The sequence below is a fragment of the Heterocephalus glaber genome, unplaced genomic scaffold (genome assembly GCF_053883595.1).
Source record: "Heterocephalus glaber isolate CG9 unplaced genomic scaffold, H.glaber_assembly_v1.0 deba00000281, whole genome shotgun sequence".
Classification (NCBI taxonomy): domain Eukaryota; kingdom Metazoa; phylum Chordata; class Mammalia; order Rodentia; family Bathyergidae; genus Heterocephalus; species Heterocephalus glaber.
The window spans coordinates 22,695,989-22,715,027 of record NW_028258139.1 but is presented as its reverse complement, the minus strand read 5'-3'; the positions used below and the strand labels follow the sequence as shown (position 1 = coordinate 22,715,027).

The following is a 19,039-nucleotide window of genomic DNA, read 5'->3' as shown; positions in this document are numbered from 1 at the left end:
GTGCTTGATGAAAGATACTGACAGCTTTCACCACAGATATATATTTATCTTCACTAAAACATGCACCAAGGAACCCTAAGGTTTAGTCAAACTGATTAGTCAGCTGAGGCTTCTTTCCAATTCCTTAACACTATTGGGTTCTCTCTAATTTGAGTATCACCAAGATAACTGCAGGGGCAAAGGGCAAGAGAAAAATGTTCTGAGATATCAGAGGCTGCCCTGGTGTTTTTACTTCAACAAAGCTTTTCCATGTACTCAGTGAAGTTCTAGAAATTTCTAAAACCAACAATTTAATAGTCATCCCTTCAGGGTTTTTTTGTCAGGGTCTGTAAGCAGCCCTGTCTTTCTCACAGAATAAACTGGATCAACAGATATTTTCAGCAGACTTGGTAGAATTTTCAAACATCTTGAAAGACGAGCAGAAACATATATGAAAGAGATTTAATAGAAATAAAGGAGTCACAAATAGGTGACATTTACCTCTTGAAGTATCTAGGCTTTTTATCTTGTTACCATTTTCAATAGAAATTTTTAAAACCAGAAGTACACGTTTGCTCTGCCTTTTCTTACTGAGTCAGACTCATCATGAGCACTAGCAGCCATACTGTACCCTAACCTGGTGATACTTGTAGGGTCTATTGATGGAGAGTTGCTATTTAAAATCACAAAGACTGGCAATTGCACAGCTGTCAATTAAAATCCCACAAGAGTGGGACAATGACAGAAGCAGAGAGACCTTGTGATGTGCACACAGGCAGGAATGGTTAGAGGAGAAAGATCAGAAGAGACTTTGTGGAGGACAAGCCTGAGCTGAAGAGTGAAATGGGAGATGTTTTCCAGATAAACAAATGAGCAAAGGGCATCCCAGGCTATCTTTCATGACAAAATGTGCTGGCCAGCTTCTCCTCAAAACTGCAAGATCAATTTCTCTAGCTGTTGGGAGCTCTGCCAGCAGCCAACCCCAGCTGCCCACTTCTTTGGGACTTGCCTTGGGTGAAGGGTGATGTCTCAGCCAAGATCAGATCCTTTTCCAGGTAAGACCACTTTCAATGACTGGCAGATGTCGGGCAATAAAGGCCCAGGCCTTCACCTCAACTTGGGCAAGTCAGAAGATCATTTCAAGTTTAGATTTTCCAGAGCTGGTTAACTGAGGCCTTCATTAAAATGTTATCTCTGCCTAAATCCCCACTCTGATTAATCTTGCCTTCTTCCCTACTGACTCCCACTCCAAGAACTTTCTCTGCTACACTTTCTGCATGCTAACGTCTAAGTGTCCCAGTCCCAGAGAGCCCAACTTGAAAGGGTTGATACCAGAAGTGGTCCATGGAAACAGATGCTAGTTGGGATTTGTAGTTGGATTCACCTCTGCTGCTAGAATGGAAACGTGGACACCATTACTATCAGCTGGTGGAACTCAGAGAGTGCGTAGCCAGATGCAGCGGGGCAATTGCTAAGACTTTCACTGGTGTTGAGTAGAGATGCGACACCAAGGGAAGGGAAGGGTCTAGTGAGCATGACTATCAGGTATTACAGTAATATGGGGGACCTAGGAATTAAAGGACAGTTGAATTGAGTGGCTGTGACTAAACACAATTCACAAGGAAAGGTTGAGATGCTAATTGGGTATTAAAAGCTAATTGGGCCCAGCTATGATGGTGCACACTATAATTCCAACATTTTGGGAGGAACCCATGAGGGTCCTAAATTCAAGCCCGGCCTGGACAATTTAGGGACTTAGTGAGACACTTTAAAAAAACACTTTTTTAAGAGCTTGTGACATATCTTGGTGAGAGAGTCCTGGATTCAATTCCTTGATACACAAAACAAACAAACAAAAGCTAAGGATGAAAACCAGAAGAGTACAATGTTAGCATATAAAGAAACTTCCATTTTGAAATCAGAGAGCAGAGAAAGCTGAGGAGTAGGACCACACTTAATCATAACAATAGCAGAAATTTTAGGTTCTGGACATGATGAAGTCATAGGATAGGATTTACCCTCCCAGCCAAAAATAACTTAAATTTCAGACCAAATGCTTGAAAGTATTACTTTTTGAAACACTGGATATCAGAAAATCAAAAGGAAAATTAGTATTTTGAACAGAATGAAAAAGGAAAAACCAGCATATCAAAGTATGTGGGATGCAGCTAAAAGATTATTCGTAGTGACATTTATAGCACTGAATGCTAATGAGAAAAAAAGAAAGGTCATAAGCATCAGCTTCCACCTTAAGAAACTAGAAAAAAAAATTAGCAGAAGAAAGTAAATAATAATGATTATAATAGAAATCAAATAAATAGAAAGCCAAAAATAGAAAAAATCAGATTTAAGAAAATAAAATTGGTAAACTTCTTCTCAGACTTAATAAAAAAGAGAAAAGACACAAATTGCCAATATTATGAATTATAAAGGTGACATCATGTGTATTATACCAACAATAAAAGGTCAATACAGAAATAATACAAATAACTTTATGCCCATAAATTCAAGAACTTACATTAAATGAGTAAATCCCTTAAAAAATGGAAAGCACCAAGCTTAGTCAGGGGACGTGGATAAGCTGAAGAGCCTTCTACCTTCGAAAGTAATTGGATATGTTGTTATAAGTCTTTCTCAAAAGAAAACTATGGCACTCACGTCCCCCATAATAAATCCTACTAAGTATTTAAAGAAAAATAATATGCTGTGTACAGGAGGAATTTAGACATTGTGAGCAAGTAACAGGTCATTTACAGTGGAACACGGTGGGGGGGGGGTGCTGTACTACAAAAGGGAGAGAACCACACTTTCCCCTCGAATCTTTCAAATCTGTCTACCCCGCCTTGGACTTAGCATGGCATAACATGGGATCCGGAGGCCGTCTCTGAGGATTCAATTTCCAGTCCTTCCTCAGTCACCTCATCTGAAAACGGATAATGATAGCGATTCATCCTTCCCTTGAAAGGCTACCGGGAAGAGTAACCAAAAGAATGCTGTAAAGCATTTTAAACAGTCTTGGTCATCCTAGAGATTTGTGGGAAGACAGGCGGTTATGTTCCTGCTGCCAGGGCTTAGGTTCAGTCTACTGTCTTCCACACGGTCAAGTCATAACCATGACTAAATCCCTTTGGTTTCCCCGCTGCTCTTTAGACTTCGTGGTGTAACCTCCAAAAGCTGTGTGATCTGATCCCTGCCTCCCTTTCTCTCAAGTCTTCCATCCCTTCTTTCTGTCGTTCACCTAGGCTCCAGGCAGTCACAGCTGGCCACCAAGGGGCCCAGAGCCTTCTCACCTCTGGAATTCACAGGCCTCCACTGTTTGCTTTCCAGACAACACTGGCTCCTGAGAGAAGCCTCCAGCTGGCCCGGGCTCGGGGCCTGGCCACTCCTCTGCGACCAGGCCTCAATCCTGACCTTTACTGTAAGAGCTTGCCTTACCCCGACTAGGAAGGTGGCCACCTCTGCCATATTTACCACTGCATCCGCATCGCTGCCGCAGGGTAGGCATCATAGTCTGCTAAATCAATGATTTCACAAATGAAAGCGGGGGAGATTCACGGGAAGACAGCAAGAGGTAATCCACAAAGAAAGCGGAAGTGGTTGATGAACAGAGAGAAAAAGAAAAAGGCACATCAAGAGCTGGGGAAGGGCTGGGGAGGAAGTAGCAGGAACTGGTTAAGAATGGGGTTTTAGCATTTACAAATCCCTCCCGCTGCTTCTCCCCTCCCCAGGCTGTCAGCAACCCCAGGTCAGAGACCTTATCATTGGCACAGTATCTTGCTTAAAAGAGAATATTAACGATGGCACTCTTGCGATAAGAGATGAGGAGGGACTGTACAAAAGTCCCATTTACTAGGCCTGTAAAGTATCAGAGTGCCGTACTTCATTCTGGACCTGAGGAAGCTGGGGCCCAAAGATGCAGTCACCAGCTCAGAGTCACAGAGGAGAGGTAGCAGGAGGAGGGAGGTCTTGACTTGGCCTCCGGGGTCCGTGCCCTCAACCACCAGGTCACAGGGCCTCCCTGCACGGGTCTGGCGGCGGCTGCAGGGCAGGGACGAGTCCAGGCCCACGCAGCTGGGCAAGGGGCGCGCGGCCCGCCCGGCGCCCCAGGCCAACTCCAAGCCCGCTCCGCCGCCCCTTTCGCAAGCCAGGGCCTTTCCGCCCCCTCTTCGCAGGTCCGTCTCCAGATGGAACCTGGGCTCTTCCCCAAGGCGAGGCTGTGGGCGAGCTCCTGGCGCAGCCTGGTCTGCGGCGGGCCGAGGACCGAGCCGGGGGCGGGAGGCCCCTGGGACCCGCCACGAAGCCCGCAGGGCCACGAAGGAGGGCGATGGGTAGGGTCGCTTACTCCGGCCCATGGCACCTCTCGCTTCGCTGCCTCGGAGGCCAGACCCAGGCTTCAGGACGCCCTTCACCTCTCAAGCCACCCTCCGCGCGCGCGCCGACTTCGGAATCTCGGAGCCATGGCAACAGGGACTCTACGGTGGCTGTGAGGGGCCAGGCAACGCCGCATTTCCGGACCTCCCGGAGGAAACTCAGGCTAGACCTGGACGAGACTGGGAACTGCGGCTCTTCCCAGTCCAAACCCAGTCCCCCTCCATGTCCCCATCCTAGCCTTTCCGCTGACTGTCCCCTAATCAATCAATTGTCCAGCCTGAATAAAGAATCTAGGGGCTCTTCTGCTGGGCTCTGCCTCCTAGGTGTGTTCCCAGGCCTTCTCTCTACCCGCCCCCCCATTTTATTTAACGCGTTCAGATCCAAGAGATTTGGATTTGGCTTCTACTCTATTTTCTCGTTGTGCAACCTTAAACTTCCTTGGCCTCCATTTCCATATATGGAAGATGAATGGTATTAATACCCTCAAAGGATCATTGCAAACTTTAATGAGTGAATAAAAGACACACTTTTTAAAATTCTCAGTATAAAGGTTGTCATTGTTTTATGTCATCTCTTTAACATCACCATCACCAGCCGATTGTTGGCTAATAAATTTTCTAAAAACACCGTCCATTATGCACTCCAATTTTCCCTGCTCTTTATCCCATTTATAAGGAGAGAAAGACTACAGTGTGTAAAAGAAACAACCTCCCATTCTAGCGATAGTAAACAAGTGGAGAGCGGCTTCTTATCCTGATATATGTATTATGTTTGCATCTTAAAAGGAGATTGATAGAGCAATGCTGAGGGCAAAGAAAGGTACTCCTTCACAGGTAGCTGTTAAGCACTTATTGTTGGCCAGGGTTTCAGGGTTTGCCAGGTGGAGACCCGCAGAGAGTCAGGAAAGTCAAACAGGGTGTAGTAAAGGAGGGGCAGGGGACCCTGGTCAGTTTGGCAGTGAGAGAACTGCTTAGAGGGATTTTTGAGCATAAATCTGAGAGAGTAGATCAGGTTCACGACCTTAAAGGTCAAAAGTACTGAGCTGGAGAGGTGAGATTTCAGACACCATGTGCTCATAGTGGGAGAAATATTTAGCCTTCCAGTATGATTTCTGAGAGCTCTAAAAGTATGAACATAGATGACATCCACTCTTTCTACACCAAAATCGGGTTCTCTGCATTTTCCTGTTTTTGAAAGCCGGACAGTGGGTGTAAAGATTGTGAGCTCTGGCACTGGAAACATGTTTATTACTATATGGAACTGGACTACGACTCCACCTCTGAGAGCTGCAGGTGGCCTGCTTCCATTCGAGGACAGTACGGGCCATACCTGTACCTGCCTCTGAGATCTCTGAGCAGTTGTGTCTGAGCACCCACACGGGAGATGAGGTGTCAAAAGTGGCAGGAAAGTTTAGCAAATATGCCTGTGCTTCAACTTGTCTTTTCTGACAGCAGAGGATTTATGGAGGCTCAGAAGAATCTAGCTTCTAGCAGGAAGCTGGTACGAAGGGGTATTTCAAGGGCAGAGTTTAGTTTCTAAGCTGACAGAAGCATGAGACAGAACTCAGTATAAAGGATCTCAGTCTTTGGATCAGTCCAGGACACCAGAAAACTTTGGGAACAATGGCAACTCAAATGTTTGATTTGTTAGTTCCAAGCTCCTGTCCTTACCCTAGAACCCACTCATTCCACCACTTTCAGCCTCACCCCTGAATTCTCTAGTTATCGAAAGGCTGTGGTGTTTTGAACATTTTTGCCTTTTTCAAAATTCATGTTGAAACTTAACCCCTAATGTAGTGATCTTAGGAGGTGTGGAGCTTGAGGAGATGTTTGAGTCATCAGGGCAGATGAAACACCCTAAAAAACACGTTTGACAGAAGAAGTTGGTTCTTTTCCACCAATTCTATCCCTTCTACTGTGTGGGGTCACTACATTCCTTCCTGCCAGAGGACTCAGCGGTAACATGCCATCTTGGAAGCGGAGACTGTGTTCTCACCAGAGGCAGAAACTGCTGGTGCCTTATTCCTGGACTTTCCAGCTTCCTGGGCTATGAGAAATGAACTTCTGATCTTTATAAATTCCCCAGGCTCAGGTATTGGTTATACAAACACAAGGAGACAAGCAAAGGTCTTGGATTTTTTTCTGTGTACCTTAATATCTGTGCGATTTAAGTATTCATTCATCCAAAAGTGACAAAATGATGATGGCGTTATTATCATTCTGCTGGGTAAAATCCCTAAGTTCCTTTTAATCACTGTGTGATCAACACAAACCATATGCTTTGGAATTGCTAACTAATTCTCACAGCAGCCTTTAGAGGTAGGTCATATTATAGTCCGGTGAAATCATCTTCTTGGAGAAAAGTAAGCCAGGATTTTGTGCCCAAACTTGAATTTTGTGCTGCATCATGAAACCAGGAAGGAAATTCTTTTATTATTTGTTTGTTTGTTTCTGCCTCTAAGTCCTAACTCTCAGCATAATTCCTGACACTCATTACATATTTGTTGAACAATCAACTGAAAAAAGTTAGGGAGCCAGTCTCTCCAACAGCTTGGTCACTCTGGATATAAGGACCATGTCTCATGGCTCCAGTAGAATCACCATGGAAGAGTCCCTATTGTAAAGGGGTCTAGCAGGCTACCCAGAAAGGAGGTCACATTCCTCAGGTCCCTGTACAGTTCCTCATCTTCAGAATTTTTCATCAAAACCTGGAATAAGAGCTACATCTACAGCAAGGTCTCCATAGATCATCTGCCACACTGGTGGAGGAGAGAAACACCTTACATGGTAAAGCAGAGAAGCCAGGAATACCTTGTCCACTGTTTGTCACAGGCCAGGCTGGGCTGGTTAGGCTGTGTCCTTCCTCAACCCAACATCACAGTCACTGTGTTTCTCAGAAAGAGAGGACCCACGGGGTTTGAAGGACATGTGTACAATGCACTGTGATTGCTTTGGGAAATAAATCACAATGTGACAGCTTTGGGAATAGTCAAGTTTATTTCACTCAAAATGAATGAAATTGTTTAAAGAGTCATGATGTGTGTCTGTTTATGCAAAGAATTCTTCCAAACAGACTGGTTTCTTTGGCTCCTGGAAATGTAACAAGATGAACAGTGCTTCCTGAGCAAACTGTTTCAATGTTTTGTGTCTCCAAAGTAAGAACAAACCTTGAAGAGGGATTGTTTGAAATTCTAGTAACAACAAAATAGTCCTCCTACTTCTATTGTGCTGCAAAAGCTCCAGGGACGTTGACCTAGAAAGCTATGTGGATCTTCGTATTGTCACTGTTACACACAAATTGGTATTTTTATGATGGGTGAATAATATCTTGTACTTGACATTAATTTTCTTTCCAAAGAGATTCTTCATTGAAGCTTTATAACAACTAAACCAAGCTCCCAAGTTCACTTGTACCTTTACAACTTCAATTTATCTTTGCCTGTCCCTTCCCACTTTTCTCCATTCTCTCCTTTTCTCCCTTCCTTCTTTCCATACACCATTCTCTGTGAGGCATGATCAACAGTCCACATAAAACCCACAGAAACATACTTGACAGTGTGGGCTGACTATTCATGTTTTTACTTTTTTTTTTTTTTTGACAATTCATTTTTTGAAAACAAAGTAATCTCCATTGTAGATGGTGACACTAAAAGGTGGATGCTATTATTATCACCTTTTTGCAATTAAGGAAATCCAGGCTACTTTATCCCAATTCAATGAAAAAGAGCTGAGAAAATCATGCTTAACTGCAATGTCTGCTCCCAGGGAGACGGAAGGAAGGATGCATTATTTAAGTTGGTCTATGGCATCAATCTGAGGACTGACCTCTCCCTCGTAGGAGTTTACAGACAGGAAAAGAGAAGAAAGGTAGAATAGGACAGCTATATAATTGTCCAGGGCTTCTTTGGCTATATCTCTGTCTATGAATTTATGCTACTAAACAAAAATTCCCCAAACAGACACTTTAGCAATTAAATGGAAATATAGGAATGCATTTCAAAACCAAGTATAAAATTATTTTTAAATGATTATTTGAATTTATTTGTCCTATCTTTTGCCTATCTCCATTAGATTATTACAGACAAGGATGACATTCTAAGAAGGATGCCTACTAGCTGGAATATAATCTGAGGAGGCTAGTCAGAATGTCCTACTCTATCACAGAGGACTCAAGTTCAAGGGTCTGAGGCAAATTACTTAAATTCTTTGTTAACTTCATTGTGTCTCAGTTTCTTCATCTGTAAAGTAAGAAAAATTAAAGTGCTTACTAGATTGGACTTTAACACAGCTGAAAAGAGATGGCAAATAATGTTTTCCCATAATCAGTGCTCTACACACCTCTGTTTGAGTATGAAAGTTTTAAAACATAGTTAACATTTGTTTATAGTCCTCCCAGTTGAAAGAGGGGACCCCTCCCTCTCCCTTCAGATCTACACAAGCTAACTACTACTACAGCCAATAGAGTACAGGGAAGAAACACTACATGACTTGCAGAGCTGGTTCACAAAAGTTCTTTGTAGCTTCCTCATTTCTGAACACTGGATTTTAGAGCTCCGAGCCACCTGATGCAGAAGTCTGACTACTCTGAGGCTACCACGCAGAGAAGCCAAGTGTAGATGCCTTCTCTACCCAAACCCCCACATTCCAGCTCCTGTCCAGAAGCCAGACACATGAGTGATAGTGTCTTGCACCCTGTTCACCACCTCATCCATCAGTGGAATTTCACTGAGTACTCATTGACCTGTGTCAATGTCACATGGGACAGAAGAACACCCAGCCAATACCTGCCAGAATTCCTGACCCACAAAACCATGAAATATATTCAAATACTGTACTTGTTTTAAACTTGTGGCTAGGTTTGGTACAACATGTCCAGACCTAGTTAGTCATTGCCATAAAGGATATAGTCTTACTAATGGCAAGTGTCAAATGCACTCAAGAGTTTCCAGAGTGGAATAAAATATTTTCTTTCCCACTACCTCAGCTTTCACTGGATGGGAGTACCTGGCATGCCTTCTTCTTTCCAGGTCTCTTGACCTGGTTTCCTTATTTTCCACTGACCCCAGGCTTCTCCACTCCCTCCCAGCTCCATCCTACCTGTCCTTGGAGGAGTTGTGACCTGCCATTTCTGACTCCTCTCTAGCCTCAGAGGGAGGAGGCTAAGCCTTCAGATTCCCCTGAGTAGAGAATATCTAATAGGACATGAAATCTTGGCCATGCTGATTGTCTCTTATAGTGTTACTTTTGAAGTAGGCATTTGTCATGTTTTGGTGTCCAGCACCAATCCCTTTGGTCTTGTCAGAGGACATCACCAAAGACAACTTTCCTGCTGTAGAAGCTTAAGTGATCATACAATTATTCTCCAACCCCTAGAAAAAGTGTATTGAGGACACATGACCTAAGTTTGCTCCTTGGGCCTTCTCTGAAGGGAGTACCTGTGGTCAGAGACATCAGAGGAGGCTATCACCATGGTGGCCTAGCCAGACTGTTCCTCCTGGAAGGTGGTTGCTATGGTTCCTGCATCCAGCTTCTTGCCACTCCAGAGCACCTCCAGTTCCTGCTCATTGCCATGTTTTCTGCCTGTATTACAAATCGTTAAAGCCAACTGTAACGTGTTAGATTCCCCTCACTTCTCACACCAACTGCAAGTTTGACAAGGGTGTCCAAAACCCATCTTCAGTTTCCAAAATTTGCTGGAATTACTGAAATCTGCCATATTCACATTAGCAGTTTCCAACTGGGAAAGGAGGCAGACGAAGATCTGCCTGAGGAAGAGACCTAAGGGCAGAGTCCAGAAGCTCCCACTGTACTGCTTCCATGGAGTCAGGATGCATTTCTTTCCCAGCATCAGCAAGTGACCATACATATAGAGTACTGCACTGCCAACCAGGAAAGCTGGCCTGAGCTTTGGTGTCCAGATGTTTCCTTGAGGTTTCATCTCATAGGCGTGATTGGTTGATTGTCCATGTAGTTAATCTTAGTCTGCAGATCAACCTAGCTCCACGTGACCTACAGCCTCTGCCTTTACTACCAGTTATATTGTTAGTGTTTCTGGTGTAGACAGCCCTCACTGTAAGCTATATGGGTACAGTGAGCTCTTACCTTAAATCACACTGTTAAATGAATGACCATGACCCAAAATCTCCAGAAACACAAAGACACTAGAGATTACTTCCTATAAGCTGAGGATGAAGGCAAGGCCTTCTATTTGGTCAAAGTCATGTTCTTTACTATGTACCTACCTGAGATTCCCATTATTTATATGAGCTCTCCAGTATTATTCCAATCTTTTTTATTCTGTTGCAGAGTCATCTTCAATGTTAGCAACAAAGAACCATCACACAAAGCATACGGGAGCCTTTCAAGGCTAAAAGATACTCCCTCCAATGAGAGAAGGAAGAGGAAGACAAGAGCAAAGGAGGCAGAAAGCTCAGTCCTGCCCTGTCACCATTCAAAGGCTTACCCCTCAGCACACCTCCCCACAGAATGAGGAAGCTGGTGCCCAGTTTATCCTTGGTTGCTTTATTTCCTTCAAGTTCATTGGTTTTGTCATTTTCTGGCACTTCCTAGGAGATAAGTGACCGCAGGTGCTGAAGGCCTGAAAAATATTATGAGAAAAAAAAATCATCTACTAATTTAATTTTCTCTGAGAAACGAATAAACAATAGCTTTATCCAATTTCAGTATTAGAACACCTGGGGCCAGCTCCTAGGAAACCTGGAGTCCATAAGATTATTATTTGAGAACTATAGAGCTGTCTTAACTGCAGATAGGGACAGGAGTAAGTGAAATCCACAAAAATTAAAACGGTATCTCCAAAAACATTAATCCTTCCTAACATAATCTACATGGATAAAGTTGAAATGAGGCCCGTGGGGAAATTGCAAGTAACTGCCAATTTTGCTAATGATAATAAGTTTATTTTAATTGCTAATATATTCCTAATTACTCTAATTCTAAAATGTTTACTTCACTGTCAGTCATCTTTGATTTATGTTCTCTGTGAAAAGACTTTGTCAAATCAATCAATCCTTCTTAAGTGTAGTGGCAGCTGCTGAATATGATGTCACTTTCCTTGTCATGCAGCTCTGCTGGGCTCTGTTTGTTCTAAAGGAGAGGCCTTGCCCTTGTTCATTCCAGTTTAGAGAGAAGTTATATTTTCAAGGCTTTGGTTACATGAATGAGGAGGACTCATATCATTTATTTCAAACCCTTTTTTGTTTTGTTATGTGTTATTTTATTACAATCTGTGTTTTTAAAAATTGACACAGTAGGGCCGGGGATTTAGCTTAGTGATTAAGCCCCCTGCCTTGCAAGCGCAAGGCCCCAAGTTCAATCCCAGTATATAAAAAAAATTTGACACAGTATTTATACATATATTCAAGGTATAGTACAATAATTTTATGCATATATACAATGCATAATGATCAATCATGAATATCTACTTGAATTAATATATTGTAGATGTGTGTGTGTGTCCAAATAACTGTGTTTCAAGGGTGTGATGTAGTTGGTATAAGGATTCCTACTGTGGTGGGCATGAGGATCCCATTAATCCACTACCTAATTTTTTTCTTCCAACAAACAGTGGTAAGCCCCTGGGGATGGGGACAGAGTAGACCAAGACTGAAAAGGTTTTGTCCAACCTGGAACTTCTATAATCATGGAGGGTGAGGGGTTTTACAAAAAACAAACAAATAGGGAGGGGTAGGGGAAAGGAAAGAGGGGAATGGAATTAATATGAGAAAATTAAAAAGTGGAAACAAAGTCTTTGTAAATGGGGAGGGATGGAGGGGTTGAAGGGAGGGCAGGGGAAGGGGGAAAAATAACCAAGAGAGATTATGTAAAGGTGCAGATTTGCAATGATGAATGCCATTATATTGTATACCTAAAATGTACCAATAAAAGGATATAGAAAAAAAAAAAAATAAATAAGCACCACATAAGATTTCAGATAATGATATTGGCTATGAAAGAAAACTGGGGTGATAGAATAAATGTGTAGGAACATACTTTGGGTTGTGAGAGCAGTCATCGCGTGTCATCTCTGAAGAGGTGGCATCTGGGGTGAGAGCAGAGGGTGATAAGGAGACAGTCATGTTCAGAGAGGGGAAGAGGGCTGGAAAAGCTCTTAGAGTAGGGAGAGCCTGACTGCTAATGGCAGAGGAAAGGAAGCCGGCATGAGGGGCAGGTGCACACAAAGGCTTGGACTGTGCTGTTCCAAATGTCAAGGGGAAGTTGACATGGCTAGGAGGTGATTTGGCCTCCTTCACATGCTGAAAAGACTGCTTTGGCTACAGTGCGGAAAATGAAGCATGGGAGTTAGGGTGAGGGAGGCTGGAGAGGTGAGAGGAATAGAAAGTTTCTGGAGTGGATAGCAAGGTGGGCTATGAGGGGAAGGACAGTGGTGATGGACGGAAGTGGACACGCTCGGGACAATGTGGGAAGAAGAGACCCTGGAGTATATTGGTAAAGGAAAGAGAGGGATCTGTGACGTCTTCCACTTTCTTGCTGACTATGTTTACTGAAATAAGAATGATTGAATGGAAAGAAGAGAGGAACTATGGATTTGACGGTGTATGAAATCCAGATTTCGGAATTGCTATATTTATGATGTCTACTTCTGTCCTTTTGTCGGCTACTCTATTGTTGTTCTTATGTGTAGTGCTGGTAATGTTGGAGCTATTAGTTATCCAGCCACTAGTCTGTTTCTCTTGCATGATGAACTTCATTAGGACAGAAATCATGCTTTTTTCTATTTTTGCTTCCCCAGCACCTAGCACAGTGCCTCACTCACCAAAGATAGTGAGTAGGTCAAGAAATGTTTGCTGAGTTTGCTGAATAATTAGATAAAAAGAATACTTGAGTCCTCTTTCTAGTTCAAGAAGAGAGAAAGTTGGTATAAATCACAAAAATGATATACTGACAATCTCTTTACACTTTGTCTAGACGTACTTAGGTGTTTCCATTTAGTACCTGCTAAGTCAATGACCAAAATATCATATTGCAAATGATTCACTCATTCATTCAACAAGAGGCAATTGAGTAGCCCCTATGTGCCAGGCACTATTCTAAGCACAAAGCACTTGCATTCTAGGGCAGAATGAAGCTATCACTGTCACGCTGCTCCAATCAGTGAGTCTTTCACTTCTCAGACTTTGCTGGGGCCGGATAACTCTGCCTTCCCAGAACAAGGGCTGCCTCATTTCCTGTCTTGTAGTTAGGTGGACTCAGAGCTTCACTGAGTTCTTACCATGCACTGCCTGAGGTGGCTGCATTGCTGCCCCTATTTTACAGATGAAGTGACGGAAGCTTAGAGCACAAGTGGATTGCCAGAGGTGGAGAGCCTAGGGCCCGAACTCAACCCTATCAGACTCCACTGCTCGCTCAAGCTCTTAGTCAATGAACAATACTGTCTTGGTTTCTATATTTACCTGCAAAACTTGTTTTAAAATTTACTATCAAACTTATCGAACACTAACAAGGAAGTGGTCTTCCAAGAAATATATGGTTTTCTCCACTGTCCTGAGGACATTTAAGCCAGGTATAAATCAAAAAGAATATTAAATTAAGACTTCATAGTTTACTTCGTGGAAACTTAAAAACAATGCAGAAATGTAGCATCCTAATATCTACTTTGTAAACACAAGCATTTCTAATTCTTGATTGCTTCCCCTAATTCCTGATTTAGTGGAAATAATTTTTGGTTCTAATCTGGGTCTAAATTTCTTACTAGCTATGTAGCTTTGGAAAAAATTGCTTAACTTCTCCACTCCTAAATACTCTCACCTGGTGAATGAAGCCAGTAATATTTCCAAGTTAGGTTTAGTTAGATATATTAGATTCTAAATAGGTGGATATTTGTTAGCTACTTTTTCTTTCACCCTTAAAAATTGTCCGACCTGATAATCTAGACATCTGGTTCCCTATGGGGGCTGCTTGGAATTCATTGTAGAAAACATATCTTCATTCTGCCTGCTCAGTGTTTGTTCTGTCTTCTCTGGGAACAGCACTCTGAATTTTCACTGAGGAGCTTCCCATGTATTTGAATGGTGACCCCACCTGCAGGCCATAGTATAGAACCCAAGATTTGGCCAGTAAGAACTTTTCCCTTCTCCACGCCAAGCATTTGGTTCATGGATGAACACATGATCCATGTTGGGCCAACAAATCAAGCTAAGACAATCAAAGACCAATATTATCCTGTGACTATTCATAGAATTCCTGGAGATGCTTTTATTTCTGTGGGGGTTGCTGGAAGCTCTCCAGTCACTGAAGTAGAGCAGCTCACATGAGAGTGAAGCTAACATACAGGAAAGAAGGACTGAGGTGATATGAGTCCCATATGGACATGGTATACACAGCTGGATCTAGTTGTACCTGAAGGTCAATGCTGAAAGTGGAACTCGCATGCACATAAAATATTAATTTTTCTATTCCTAAGTCAGTGTGAGTTAGATATCACTTACTTGCACTGTCAGAACTCATTAATGTATTTTAAATTATTTATGTTAAAAATATTGCACAAAATTGGTAGCTATGTTGTCAAAAATATGCAATAGAACAGAGAGTGTTTTGCCAATTTCCTTAGAATTTTATTTCAAGATAATTTAAAATGATATACCTTATTTCTGCTATATTTTGAATCTGGTTCAAAAACTTTTCTTCATGTTCTGTTGTATAAGGTGATGTGAGTAGAGAGAAGCTGAGCCAGTCCCAGCACCCAGAAGGAAGCTCCCCCACCACCATCCCAGGCTCCTAGGGCAGAGAAGGTGAGCTGCGGGTGCCAGGAGCAACCCTGCCCCCCGTGGAAATGAGAAGACACATAAACAAGCCTCAAAAACAGAGTTCCGGATCACCTACAGCAATCTCAAAGGGAAATGAGATGGAACAATCTGATACTCAACCACCTGGACTCTCTGAACTGGCAACAAAAGAGGATTTGGGAAAAATGAAATCAGAAATAATTACTCAGATAACAGCAAAGATTGTGCTCATGGTGCAAGATATGATTAATAAATCTAGAGAGGACACAGATTAAAAAAATAGAGGATCTGAGGAACATGATGGAATCCCACCATAGGAAACAAATGGAATCCATAAAACAGATCCAAACAGATTTCCAGGAGATTAAAAACTCCATCAAAAGTCTGTGTGGCAGAATGAACCAATGTGAGGATAGAATTTCAGATATAGAAGATAAGGTTGCAATTAGTGACCAGGAAAAGAAAAATTGCTTCAAAATTGTAAAGGAACATGAGAAATCAATCCAGCAGCTGCTAGATGATGCAAAGAAGAATAACACAAGACTGACTGGAGTCAATGAAGAAAGAGGAGAGAGTGCAGACGACATAAAAAAACTCTTCACAGAAGTGATGGCAGAAAACTTCCCAAGCAGGGGAAAAGAACTTGACATACAGATAAGTGAGGCATATAGGACTCCAGCTAGCCTTGATCAAAAAAATCTACACATAGGCATATAATAGTTAGGATTCTAGAAATCCAAACAGAAAAACAAAATTCTACAAGCAGTGAGAGAAAAGAAACAAATCACATGCAAAGGAAAGCCCATCAGAATCACAGCAGACTTCTCAGTGCAAACCCTCAAGGCAAGAAGAGCTTGGAGTGATGTATTTCAAGCCCTAAAGGAAAACAGCCTCCAACCCAGATTGATGTACCCTGAAAAACTATCTTTCAAAATTGATGGAGGAATAAGACACTTTCATGATAAAGAGCACCTCAGGAACTTTATGAATATCAAACTGGCACTCCAAAAAATTTTAGATAATACCCTAGAAAAAGACAATGAGGATCACAACCCCAGGAAACCCAGCAGAATGAATCTATTGGGCATGACAAATTGAATGCAAAGCGGGAGAATCCAACAAAAAGAAAAAGTCATAACAAGGCTTTTAAAACTTTTAACTTCATCTCCCTAATGAGTGTATAATTCAATCTTGTTATTGTACTGATTAGTATTTTTGTGATTCTAGAGTTGCACACCTTTCCTTGTGCTGTACTGGCTATTTATCATCTTCTTATGTCTACTTTTTAATTGGGTTGTCTATTAATGAGCTGTAAGAGTTCTTTATGTATTCTAGTCATAGGTTATATGCATTGTAAATGTGGTCTGTTTAAGGACTACTTTTCATTTTAATGATGTCATTTAAAGTTCTACATTTTGATGGAATCTCATTTATCAATTTTTTTCTTTTATACATCATGTCTTTTGTATCCTAGGTAGTTCTTGCCTACCCTGAATTCATAAACATTTTCCCTTATAATTTCTTCTTAAAGTTTTATACTTTTAGACTTTCATATTTAGGTTCATAGATCCCTTCAAGTTATTTTCATGTATGGAAATAAAGGGTTGAGGTTAATTTTTATATACGGATACCAGCTGTTCTAGTGCCATTTGCTGAAAACACTATCTCTTCTTGGCTCTTGAATTGAGTTTATATTCTATAAAATGCTAATGTTAAATAATCTTCCAAAACTCAGCGGACCATATATGTTTGGTTCTATTTCTAGATTCTCTGTTTTATTCCAATGATCTGTATGTCTTTCCTTACACCAACACTGCCTTGATTACTGTAGCTTTAGAAGAAGTCTTAAAATTAGGTACTAAACATCTTCCAACACTGTTTTTTCTTTTTAATTTTCTAGGTCCTTTGTACTCCTACATAACTTTTGAATTTCAATATCCAACTCTTCAGTTATAACAAGTATATACAGATCTGAATTTTTATATATACCTTGTGTTTTCTAATCCTGCTAAATTCAAATACAAATTCTAGGGGCTCCTAGAGATTTCTTAGTATTTTCTCTGTAGATGATCATTTCATCTACATATAAAGATTTTGCTTCTACCTTGCCAATACTATCCTAATTGGGTCATTTTATTGCCAGACTATTTTGGTGGGGCCTAGGTTTCAAAGTTTAATGGAGTGATAAAGAGTAAGCATATCTTCCCTTGTTCCCCACCTTAAGGAGAAAGCATTGTATCTTCTCCATTCATATACGACATTCTCACTGGAAGTATGGAGTACATGTCTTTAATCTGTTGAGAAGGTTCTGTTCTACTTCTGGTCTACTGATAGCTTTTACCATGAATAGCTGTAGAATTTAGTCCAATACTTTTTCTCCAACTAGTGACAAGATCATATGGCTTTTTCCTTTCCTCTGTTAAAATGATGACTTTTGGGGGTGGATCTTCCAATGCTGAACCAACACTGCCATCCCTATAGCAAAACCACTTTCTACATACTGCCAGATCTGACTTCTATTAGTTTGTTTTGTTAAACAAATTTCTATCTATGTTCATACTTTTTTCTTCTATTATTTTTATCCAGTTTTAGTATTAGCACAATGTTGATTTTCTAAAATGAGAGGAGAAGTGTTCCTTCTTTTTTCTGCTTTAAATGTTTGATATAATTTAACAGTTAAAATGTATATGAGCCTGCTGTTGTCATATAGGTAGGTTTTCAAGCTAGGAATATACTTTCTTTAATAGGTGCTATTCAAATTTTATATTTCCTCCAGAGTTAGTTTCATTAATTTGTCTTCCAAAGTACTTCTTAGCAGTTGTCAAATTTATTTCAAAACAGATTTTTGTAATATGGTTTCTATAACCTTTTAAATTCTGTAAAACCTGTGGTAATGTCTCCTAGATCTTGATATTGTAATTTTAAAAAATGCATAATTGATATTGTGTAACAGGAAGAAAAGGTCTAAAGGAACAGGGGAAGTGGGAGGGGTAGAGGAAGGGAAAAAAGGGAAAAGAAAAAATATGTGAAGAGGAAAATAATGGAAACAAAGTCTTTGCAAATAGGGAAGGGTGGAGAGGGTGAAGGGAGGGCAGGGGAAGGGGAAAAAATAAGAACCAAGATACTTATGTAATGGTACAAGATCCCAATGATGAATGTCACTGTATTTTATACCTAAAATGTACCAGTAAACTTAATGGGAAAAAAAGATGATGTGAGTAGAGGAGAAGACAAGGTCATTCCTTCTTTGTTCTTACAGCTCTCTCTGATGAGCTGTGAGGCCTTGGGCAAGTCTTGAACAGCTCTGTACTCTATAGAATGAGATGGTGGTGATAAAACCCATGAAAACAGCTACAGATTTAAGCATCCTTTAAAAGGGGTGTGGAAGCCATGAAGCACTTACTAAAGTCAGTTGCTCTAACTTGTACTTGAAAAGTGAATGCGTAAAAGTTTACAACTAGAGGTTTGGTGCCCAAACTTGTTATCAGAACTGTGATGGTTAATCCTGATGTCAACTTGATTGGACTGACAGACGCTGAGGAGAGTAGTAAAGCACATTCTCGATGTGTCTGGGTGGACTGTGGGTGTGTGATGCTGAGGACTATTTCTGGTCCCACTTGCTTCCTCTGCTCTTTCCCTGCTTTCTGCTTCCTGGCCACCATGAGTTGAGCAGCTTTGCTCTATCACACCCTTCTGCCATGATGTTTTCACCTTGGGACCAACTAACCATGGACTGAAACTTCTGAAAACCTGAGCCAGAATAAAATCCTTCCTCCTTTTAACTTGTGCATGTGGAATATTTTGTCCAGCAACAGGATGGTGACTAATATAAGAAGCAACCAGGGTTTGGTTTTCTATGTATATTGACTTTAAATATTTTAACAGATATATGTCCATCATACTATGTCAACCATACAAAGATAT

The 19,039-nt window shown here is 41.3% G+C and overlaps 2 protein-coding genes across 15 annotated transcripts in view; both read right to left on the bottom strand.

The window, feature by feature from the left end:
• The window catches only part of Dnaaf11 (dynein axonemal assembly factor 11), an 86,562-nt gene extending 81,923 nt beyond the window's left edge, over window positions 1-4,639 (bottom strand). For 2 of the 8 annotated variants that reach the window (XM_013069599.3, XM_013069601.3), the window contains exon 1: window positions 3,270-4,626. In XM_013069599.3, the coding sequence (XP_012925053.1) occupies window positions 3,270-3,444 (175 nt within the window). In that variant the 5' untranslated portion in view covers window positions 3,445-4,626. Of the gene's footprint in view, window positions 1-3,269 lie in introns of all 8 variants that reach the window. The other 6 variants (XR_015441375.1, XM_021251919.2, XM_013069600.3 and 3 more) reach the window with 6 other exon arrangements.
• A 2,553-nt stretch (window positions 4,640-7,192) lies between these two features.
• Tmem71 (transmembrane protein 71) overlaps window positions 7,193-19,039 on the bottom strand; it is a 95,786-nt gene continuing 83,939 nt past the window's right edge. For 4 of the 7 annotated variants that reach the window (XM_021251898.2, XM_087187709.1, XM_087187705.1 and 1 more), the window contains 2 exons: window positions 10,813-10,947; window positions 7,195-9,929 (listed from right to left, as the gene is read on the bottom strand). In XM_021251898.2, the coding sequence (XP_021107557.1) occupies window positions 10,816-10,947 (132 nt within the window). In that variant the 3' untranslated portion in view covers window positions 7,195-9,929; window positions 10,813-10,815. Of the gene's footprint in view, window positions 9,930-10,812; window positions 10,948-19,039 lie in introns of those variants that run through there. The other 3 variants (XR_002392037.2, XM_087187716.1, XR_015441389.1) reach the window with 3 other exon arrangements.